This window comes from Mustela nigripes, chromosome 8 (genome assembly GCF_022355385.1).
Source record: "Mustela nigripes isolate SB6536 chromosome 8, MUSNIG.SB6536, whole genome shotgun sequence".
Taxonomy (NCBI): Eukaryota; Metazoa; Chordata; class Mammalia; order Carnivora; family Mustelidae; genus Mustela; species Mustela nigripes.
In genome coordinates, this window is record NC_081564.1 from 36,887,132 (window position 1) to 36,896,957 (window position 9,826).

Below are 9,826 nucleotides of genomic sequence, written 5' to 3' on the forward strand. Positions count from 1 at the left end.
GCAGCGCCGTGGAGGAGGCGGGGGGCGGGGCGGGGGGCGGGTGCGCCCCCGAGCAGCAGAGTCGGGCCGGGTACCGACTGCCATCCTGCCGCAATTTCCCTGTGTCATGGCTCCGGTCTCTTAGCAACAGCCGCGAGTCCGGCCGCCCCGAGCCGCGCCAGCCGCTGCCGCCGCCGCCGCCACCGCGGGCTCAACTCCACCCGGCGGAGCCCGGCGCGCCGCAGCCGCACAAAAGAGGCGCTGGGGCCGGCCCGGGAGCGCCGCGGCAGGGCTCGCGGGGAGGCGCAGGAGGAGCGGCGGCGGGGAGGTCGGCTCCGAGGCAGGATGCGGGCAGCGGAGGACCTGACACTTCTTGGAAACTCTTGGAAATGGCTCCCGCCACAGCCGCGGAGGGGGCTGCGAACCTGGGGCGGGCGCTCGCCCCCGCTGGGCTGCTGAGCCGCGCTCTCCTGGTGGGCCCCGAGGCGCTGTCCCTGCGCCCCGCCGTCGGCTCGGACTGAAAAAGTTTCTCCATGGTTCCTTTGTGTCGCCCGAGCGCCCGTTCGCCGCCCCGGAGCTGCCCCAGCCTTCCCCGGTAAGTGAGCGATATTGTTTGCTTATAGTGCTGCCATTTTGAGCAATTCTGTGAGTACTCGGCCCCCGAGCTGGCCCTCCCCAGCCCTGCGGCCCCGAGCCCGGGTCCCCCGGGCTGCTGCAGCTCCGGCAGCGTCGTTTTCCTGGGCGGGCTGCATGGGATGCGCTGCCCAGGAAAAGCGAGCTCAGGATTGCCCTCACTTCGCTCCTGCCTGTGTTCTTTCCAGAGGCGGACTCCCAGCTGCTGCACTCATGTGACTCCAACATAAATAAGCAGACCAAATAGCAGGGCAAGGGGTTCGCTGTCCTGCCCATTAGGGAGTGGGGGGTCGAGGACCTGCACTGAGTCCCGGGCAGGGCAGGGCGCTCCCAGCCTGTGGGCTGGGAGCCTCAGACGCCGAGTTGGGGCTTAATCCATCATGAGCCGAGAACTTGAATGTCTCTCTTGGAAGCAGTTGTATTTTTAGACATCCCTCCTTTGCTTCCCCCATCCTCCATTCCTTAACCACGGAAAGACCGGCACCAGGCAGTAAATTGCGAGGGCAGCCAACCTCGACTGCCAAGTTTGTTTCCCTTCATTATGTATAAAGAAAAGCCTCAAAGGTGGGTCTTCTTTGCCATCTGACTTTTGTCAGTATTTCAGGTCAGATGACAATACATTATAAAGGAGTTCAGCCTTAAAGGGAGCTGAAAGAATAATAAACTAGGGAGTTAATTACTAGCTATTAAACTAATTTTAAGATCTGTAAACGATTGTTGAAATCCATTCCAGTTTTCCTGATGTGCTGTCTACCCAGAGCCAAGGCTGTCTTACTGAGGAGACATACATGTGAGTGCCTTCTTTCCCAAAGATGCTCAGCACTCTGGTGTACCTTATCAGTGCCCAAGAAAATGTTAGCCCTTCTCTCTTCTGGGAGAGCTACCCGGCCAACTGAGTCTAGGTTTCTTTCTAAAATGTCTGGCTCCTGAATCCTTAAAATGACTGCAGATCTCCAGATTATTGCATTAAAGATACTACAGTCTAGGGATCACTTAAAACAGCAGTCTCTGTGTTACAACTACACAAAAATGTGCTTATTTTGGGGGATGACAGATGAACAGTAGCTACATTTTTTTTTTTTTTTTTTTTTTTTTTTTTTTTTTTTTTACAATCTGTTTGTACTTACTGGTGCAGCCTCTTCTTGAAACAAAATTTTAAAGGCTTATAGATGTATTCTCTCTACTAACCCCTCTCTAACCTACCTCGTATTTCTCTTTACTGAAAACCAACTAAGTTCCAAGGAGACATTGACTCGCAAACATTGTAAAGAACTGATTACTCTCTGCTTTGCCACCAGCGGAGAAAAGATTCTGCCTATATTAATATAATGGAGGGGATCAAGGGCCAAAGCTCTTTACCCAGGCACCAATTAAAAGCAAAATTCTTCCTAAGTAATCCCACATTTTCAAAGGGTAATTTATTCTAAAACATGAATTATTTCAGAAAGGATAAAATACCAAAAGGCTTGTGAGTGATATCTGAGCCTTTCAAATTCATACAATGCCCTTAATTTTAGCATCTCTATTATAGGAGGGAACACAACCAATGGAACAGAAAATGTTTTACTCTGGGGATCCAGCAGGATTGAAATTTTTAGAAGCTCACAGATATTAACAAAGACGCATCTGTGCATTTACCTACAGGGCTTTATTATAAACGACTAAACTTCCTATAGGATAGTGCATTGATTGTTGCCACCCTCCCTTTCTAAAAATGACCTCATGAGAGAAAGATGAAGAAAACAAGCTCTCACTTGGGGGAGATGTCATTCTACAAATCATGATTATTATGTAGACTGCTATACCTAGTTAATTGCCTTCTCATTTGAATATGAGGATTCTGAAGAGTGCTTTTGGCACATTAATAAGGGGTCAGAAAGCTCTTATGGTAGAGTGGCTTTTTCCCCCCCTTTTCTTTTAAGATTGTAATTTTTCTACAGAAGGAGGTGGGGAAGATCTTTCTTTTAGAGATTCTAGGGGACTTCTCAAAGTCCCTGATGAGATTTAGCACAGGATACCTTTAAGGGAGTTCCTCTGAGGGAGGAGAGGAGGCCAGAAGGAAGAGCTCAGTTACATAACCAGTTACCTAAAACTAAATATTCCACCCCAAGAAGCTGTCCAGATGTTGCAAAAGAGAGATGAGGGGAAATGCTGCTTGCCTTTAGCTGTAGGAACAGGAGTAAGTGGGAGACAACTTTGTGAAGGGATTTATTGCCAGAAGACTGATGTAGTTCTGGTGTTCTCCCCGAAATGAACTCTCTATTAATTATCTGCAGTAAATAAGCCGTCTGCCTGCCAGTATGTGACCTTTAATTTTCATCCAGTGATGGAAATTGCTTTTGTCATTATAAAACAGTAACTTTTGTGACTGTTTTGGTGACTTTGGGCTAAACATTGACAAATTCCTCTGCTTAGAGACTTGAACCTCCTGTACAGCTCCCTTGGGCAATCTTCTGATTCCCATAGGAATAGGACAAAGGGAAAAAGGCTTTTGCCAGGAAAGTCCTCAACCACCACTTTTGAGTCCCCACCTTTGGTTTCTACTAATGGTCAGCACTCCTTCGGCTGCCAGCTGGGAGGATTTGAAATCAGCAATGCTGGAATATCACCTACAGAATGTGTGTGGGAAGGTGGTGGGGGGGAGAAGGAGTTCTCTCAAATTGTTTTATGACCTCCTATCAAAGACTGCAACAGCGTTTCTGGGCCCTGATCCGTCCACCCCACCCCCCTGGTCCCTGCAGCCGGCACCTCACTTAGTGGGTAGCCCTGGGGTGGCACACATGTGGTGGGACCTGGGAGCGGGACGTTTGCAGAGCGTGGGATGTTGCTGCAGCCAAGCCTATACCCTCTGACTGTCTTCCTCTGCTTTGCAGCAGGAGGAGGTGGCGGAGCAGCTAGTGGACAGCTGGCGCCCCCACTACACAAGCCTCTGCCACAGAGACTAGCCCCGCAGGGCTCTGGCTCACCATGATAGCCACCGGCGGCCTCCTGAGGATTTCCGCCAGAAAGCAGGATCCCCTCCGCCCCCCAACCCAGGTCCCCAAGCGCAAGCGGAAAGCCAAGAAAAGGCGCAAGAACGATGTGGTGGTGGTGAAAGGCAAGCTAAAGCTATGCTCCATCTCGGGGCTCATTGCCCTCTGCGGGATCCTGGTGTTGCTGGTGGGCATAGCCATGGCGGTCGTGGGCTACTGGCCCAAGGCCAACGGGACCAACAGGGAAGGGGGTAAGCAGCTGCCACCCGCAGGCAGCGGCCACCGCGCCCCGACCACGGCCAATAGCAGCGGCAGTGGCAGCAAAAACCGGTCCAGGAACCACCTGGGGACACCGGGGGGTGTCAACTCGAGTTTGGTGGGCGCGCCCCGGAGCACACCTCCCGCGCGGTCCGCCGGCCCTTCGTCCTCTTCCACGTCTGTGGGTTTCTTCTTCCGCATCTTCTCCGGGTACCTGCACTCTGACAAACTCAAGGTCTTCGGGCCCCTCATCATGGGCATCGGCATCTTCCTCTTCATCTGCGCCAACGCGGTGCTCCACGAGAACCGAGACAAGAAGACCAAGATCATCAACCTGCGGGACCTCTACTCCACCGTCATCGACGTGCACAGTCTCCGCGCCAAAGACCTGGCTGCCGCCGCGGCTGCCGCCGCTGCCGCCGCCTCCTCGTCCTCCGCCCCCGCTTCGGCGCCCACCGGGGCCCCGCCGCTCAACGGCTTCCTCAGCTACGTGCAGTCGCGGGGCCTGGAGCTGAAGCCCGGGAGCTGCGGCGGCAGCGCGGGGGACGCCTTCGGGGCGGGGGCGATGCTGGCCAGGGGCTCCTGGCCCCACCCCGCCGCGCTGGGCGGGGGCGGCGGCGGGGCCAAGGGCGCCGCGTCCCCGCCGGACCTGGCCTCGTCCCCGCGCTGCCCGCGGGAGCCCCCGAGCCTGGCGGAGGCCGTGTACAGCATCTACCGCGAGCGCTCGGGCGTGGCCAGCCGTCGCCGGGCCGCCGCCGCTGCCGCCGCCGCGGTGGCCGCTGCCGCCGCCGCCACCGCGGCCGCCAGCAGCAGCGGCAGCCCGGCGCCCTGCAGCCCACCCGAGAGCTGGGGGCGCCAGAGCACCGCCAGCTCCCTCGTGGGCTCCTCGGTGAGCGCCTTCGCGCTGCTACCCTTGCAAGGGGACCGCGACGGGGACGGGGATGGCGCCGGGGATGGGGACGGGGACGCGGAAGGCGCGAGCTGCAGCTGGCAGAGGCCGCCTGGGGAACGTGGCTCCCGAGAGATTCCGCGGGGCGAGCTCGACCTGAGCTTGACCGACCTCCGTGGTGCCCCGGGCGGCTCGCGCTGGGCGCCCAGAGAGCTGGAGGAGCCCGAGGGCGCGGCGGCGGCGCACACCGCCAGGGGGCAGGGTGGCCGCCTGCCCAGGACCGGCAGGTATGCGGCCCTGCGGCGCCGCAGCACCAGCGGGCTCCCGGACTACAGGGCGCCAATGTCCCCTGAGCCCCCGCCCTCCCCGGGCAGCGCGGAGCTGGACTCGAGCCTTCTGGCCAAAGCTGCCTCCCCCTCCCGGTCCCTGCGGCTGGAGGACTCGCCCCCTGCCAGGCCGGACTCGCCGAGCTCCCAGTCCGATGACCCATCCTGCTGCAATAAGGGCTACACCCCACTGCGGGAGGCTGGCACCTCTTTGGAGTCGGTTGTGGAAGCAGTAGCCAGTAAAAGTCCAGACTGTGAGGTCCCCACGGCCCCGGGGGCGCAGCAGAGGCCCCCCGAGGATCCCAGCCAAGGGCCACCCGCGGGCCAGTCACCTCAGCCGGTGCAGAGGCAGTTTACAAACAAGGAGAAACTCTTCATGATTTCCCGGTCTCATGCCATAGGGGTAGAGGATGGAGAACTGGAAAGTACTGGCATTTAGGAAAAGAAGGAGCAAGGGGAGGGCGGTAGTGGTGGGCAAAGGAATCAGAGGATTGGGGGTATGCCCACTTGAATCCGTGAATTTAACATTTCCCTATTTCCTTGTGGACTTACCCGAGGAAATCATCCAATACCCAAAGAGCTGCAGAATGTTATCCCTGAAATGCGTTCACAAGATTCCTGTAGATAACTCCAAGCAATTTTTTTTAAAAAGCAAACTAGTCTTTTATGTCCGATGGTGATTGTATGTTCCATGAAAACCAAATGTATTAAAAGGTCAGCAATCTAGTTCATTAGATGAAATTCTCTTAATTTTCTTAGGATCAAAATAATATATTTTTTTGACAGTAACTGTGCACTTTACTCCAACTTTTTCCTCCCCCTCATTTTCCTAACCCTGTCCTGTGCCTCTGGTTTTGTCCATAGCTGCTTGTGAATGACAAGCTTTCCTTCTCTTGTGCTTTTGTGGAGCATGGAAGGATTTGTCGAAGTTCTTTGAGAACTGCCCTTACTCAATGAAGTCAAAGCCAGAAGCAAGAGTCTGTCAGGAAAGAGCACTTTCCCTTGCCCCGCCCTATTCTGCTCCAACAGCTCAAAGGCCTCTTTATTTTTTAAAAGGGTATTTACATTTTGCTACTAGGGTGTCTAATGGAGGAGGGGATGGGCAACATCTAGATGGATTGTTACATTCCTAAATTCACTATATCAAGTACACAATATTGAGTATTATCACACCTGTGTTGCAAATAGCATTATTAAAAAAAACTTTTTTTTTAATAAAAGAAGTTTCCAAACAAACAGTTACACATAATATCGCTTCATTTTGCCTTGGAACTAATGCCTCTAATACACATCAAACATTTAACAGTTCAGCTGGTAAATCTAAAATATTATGCTATGACACTATACTATGATTGTAGCTGTCCTCCCCCAACGTGCTCAGTGCTATCATGACTCTATCCATTTACAGAAGATTTTTAACTTTTAAACATAGGGTAGTATTGAACATTTGGGAATTTCTCTTTCAAATAGAATGAAACATCAAATAAATAGTAATTTTCTATAATACTTCTAAGTTTACCTCAAAGTATTAATTTATAGAGCACCAGGCTTAATGGCCCCTTTTCATCCTCTTGGATTTGACTTACTTGGTTTTGATTTTAAGTTCATGATCTGGAATCCATGGCCTACATAGGCTGAAAAGGTAATGTTTTAATAATTTGGTAGATGGGTTACACACTTAGTTTTACTGAAAGTCAATTAGTTACTCTTCAAGAACAGTAAAGAAGGTACGTTCTGATCCCCTCTTCCTTTGAATGTGAGGGCTAAGAACCTCGAGGGTGCTATTACTTTCTTTTGACCATTTGGGCATAAGGCTATCATTGTAGGACGCTCAAATACTGATTTTAAAGGAAAACCAGCCAAAGATGTGGTCATGTCAGTCCCCATGGATGAAGCAGTGAGTCCAGTGGGAAGAGTGCAGATTCAGGGCTGAAGCTAGACACCCCCCCCCCCCTCAGTATTTGCTAGCTGTGTAACATAGAACAGTCACAAATGCAGTCTCAGTGATTTGATCTATAAAACGGGGAAAACTAGACAGACCTCATAGAGATATGAGTGGGTGGGCAAGGGATTCTATGTACAAAGGGGAGCAGAGTACCTGGCTCAGTGAACTCAGTAAATGGCTATTGTAATTATTATTATCATTATAATAAGTTGTCTGCATGCAGGCTGCGGAATAACCCTTCCTTCAACTTGAGCTCAAGAAAGCCTGGCTAAAACCTGGAATATCCACTTACTATCTACATGACCTTAGGCAAATCACATAATCCCTCTGGGCCTCTGGTGGATAATATAATCTCCCTGATTGCCTTCAGCTCTAGAAGCTTTACTTCATTTCGGGGTATTTGTTTTGTCCTGGATATAATCATATTTGTACATACAACTGCAAAGTGAGTATATTTTGTAATCTACCATTTAGTGTGACATGCTGTAATCAGTTTAAAAGGACCTAATTTATTTCCACATTGGATCTGCATTAAGCTATTAACTTACTTGAAAGCTGTGGATTAATTTATCTCGCTCTTCTATAGAGCAAAAGTGAGTTTGCGCTAGTAAGAGGGACAAGCTAGTGTAATGATACCTCCAGGTAGTCTTAAATTTCATTGGTCTCTGTTGTTTTATCATACTTCCCCCAAATTTCTGATTTCTCTAGTTTCTCTTCTCCATTATCTTGCATAGCGGGCCAGGATTTATACAGGGTTTTGAGGATTAGCTAGACCTGTTGGCAGATGCAGAACTGAAATTGGCATTTCTAGAGACCATCAGAATCTTTCTTACCTTCTTAGCTTCCTGCTAGATCCTTTCCCAAAAACTGTTCTTAGAGACTCGCAGAGAAGTGTTAGGGTGCACAGCTAGTTTAAAAGCTGGAATCTGTGTCTAATTCTTCCGGCTGGCATAAACAATGTTTTTCTCCATGCGACTTGACAGGGTTTGTGGTATCCAAATCAATAGGATTATTTGAAGCGATCTTAGAGATCATGGAGTCCCTCCCCTCTATTGATAAATGAGATTGCTAAGAATCAGAAAGATGGGACAATTTGTTCAAAGACAAATAGCAGTGGCAGGACTAGAAAGCTAAAATAATTGCAACAGTTGGCATATTGCATCCCCCTCACCCCCACTGCCCTATATTCCTACTCTGTACCAACTAGCTGGGGGACACTGGGCAAGCTCCTTAGCCTCTCTTTGTCTCAATTTCCTTTTCCATACAATGGGAATACTAATGCTCCCTACCACTCAGGACCTGACCAAAGATTCGATGAATTCCTATCTGTGTAGAGCATTTATAACAGGCTTAGCACGCGAGACTGTCATAAAAAGTTTAACTTAAAATAGAAGTAAGCTGGGGCGCCTGGGTGGCTCAGTGGGTTAAGCCTCTGCCTTCAGCTCAGGTCATGATCTCAGGGTCCTGGGATCCAGTACCGCATTGGGCTCTCTGCTCAGCAGGGAGTCTGCTTCCTCCTCTCTCTCTCTGCCTGCCTCTCTGCCTATTTGTGATCTCTGTCTGTCAAATAAATAAAATCTTTAAAAAAAAAATAGAAGTAAGCTGTTAAAACCATTTCGTATGACCTTCCTTTTTATGAACAGAATAATTTCAGGTTTAAAAATCTGAAGTATAAGGCAACAGAGCAGAGGGGCTCCAAGCATGACTTGCAGAGGCAAAGGACATTTTACCTGGGTTTCCGCATCTGTTAGAAGGAGATAATCGAGAGCCTCTGACTCATGGAATTAATTATTTAAATGAGAGCTAAATAAACTAATAGACTCAAAGAACTTAGAACCACTCCTGGCACAAATAAACCTTCAGTCAGTGTTAACTTCTATTATTAAGGCAAAACACAGAAAATTAATTAGGAGGCTAAATTTACTATTCAGTTGCTAGGGACAACCATAAACTTACTGTACTGAGAAGTCTTTAGAGTTTGAGTTTTAGGAAGAAAAAAAATAGACTTTAAGAAATGAGAATCTAAGCCCCTACAATGTCCTCAGTAGCAAGTAGAGGTACTGAGAGCTAGATATGGGCCCTCAGGGTCCCCTCGTCATGATATTATGTAATTACCAATGCGGCCGCAAACCGATTCCATGGCTGTATTTGGTCATGGCTGTTCCTTTTCCATGACAGAGGCCGGTTGCCTCAGGAAGGCCAGGCTAGGGCGAGGTCCAGGCCCCTTTCTGTCAGAGGAGTGGCTTGAGAGGAAGGCTCTGGGAAAATAGTCAGGGGCAAGCGCCTGTTGATCTGTTTACATTTCTAGACAAAAGTTTTTGTTGTTGTTATTGTGTTTGTGTTTTTTTCCCATACGAGATTTCTCTTTAGTCATTTGAGTTCTTTTTAAAGATGGAGTTTTGAAAATTTCCTCTCTGAATTAGAGAACTTAAAAAAAAAAACCCTCCAACAACATAAAATTAGAACAAACTAAATCTATGAATTCGTATTCTGTCAGAATAGCATTTTTGTCAAGAGACAAAATACCATTTTGCCAAGAGACAAAAATACATTTTATAGTTAAATAAAGAATAGGATGGATATTTGTGGAGCTTTCTATAGACCCAGACTATTTATTTTTTATTTTTTGGCTAAAAATCATTGGGTGAATATTTAGACTAAGTTTTTGAATGACTAACTCTGAAAAGCATTTGGAGACTTTTTTTTTTTTGGTCCTTGGGAAGTCATCTTTGAGGTTTTTTTTTTCTTCATACAAGAATGAGTGTCTTTAAATGGAGGTGCAAATTATATGTGTTTTATAAAGTCACTACAAATTGGGGGGAGG

The 9,826-nt window shown here is 49.2% G+C and overlaps 1 protein-coding gene across 1 annotated transcript; it reads left to right on the forward strand.

The window, feature by feature from the left end:
• Positions 1 to 229: 229 nt before the first annotated feature.
• On the forward strand, positions 230 to 6,295 carry TMEM200C (transmembrane protein 200C). Its single transcript, XM_059410019.1, has 2 exons — positions 230 to 574; positions 3,486 to 6,295. The coding sequence occupies exon 2, from the start codon at positions 3,580 to 3,582 to the stop codon at positions 5,494 to 5,496; it is 1,917 nt and encodes a 638-aa protein (XP_059266002.1). The 5' UTR covers positions 230 to 574; positions 3,486 to 3,579; the 3' UTR covers positions 5,497 to 6,295.
• Positions 6,296 to 9,826: the final 3,531 nt, after the last annotated feature.

Bases quoted from the DNA above. Each gene is read 5' to 3' on its own strand.
- TMEM200C (XM_059410019.1), top strand. From the start codon at position 3,580: ATGATAGCCACCGGCGGCCTCCTGAGGATTTCCGCCAGAAAGCAGGAT.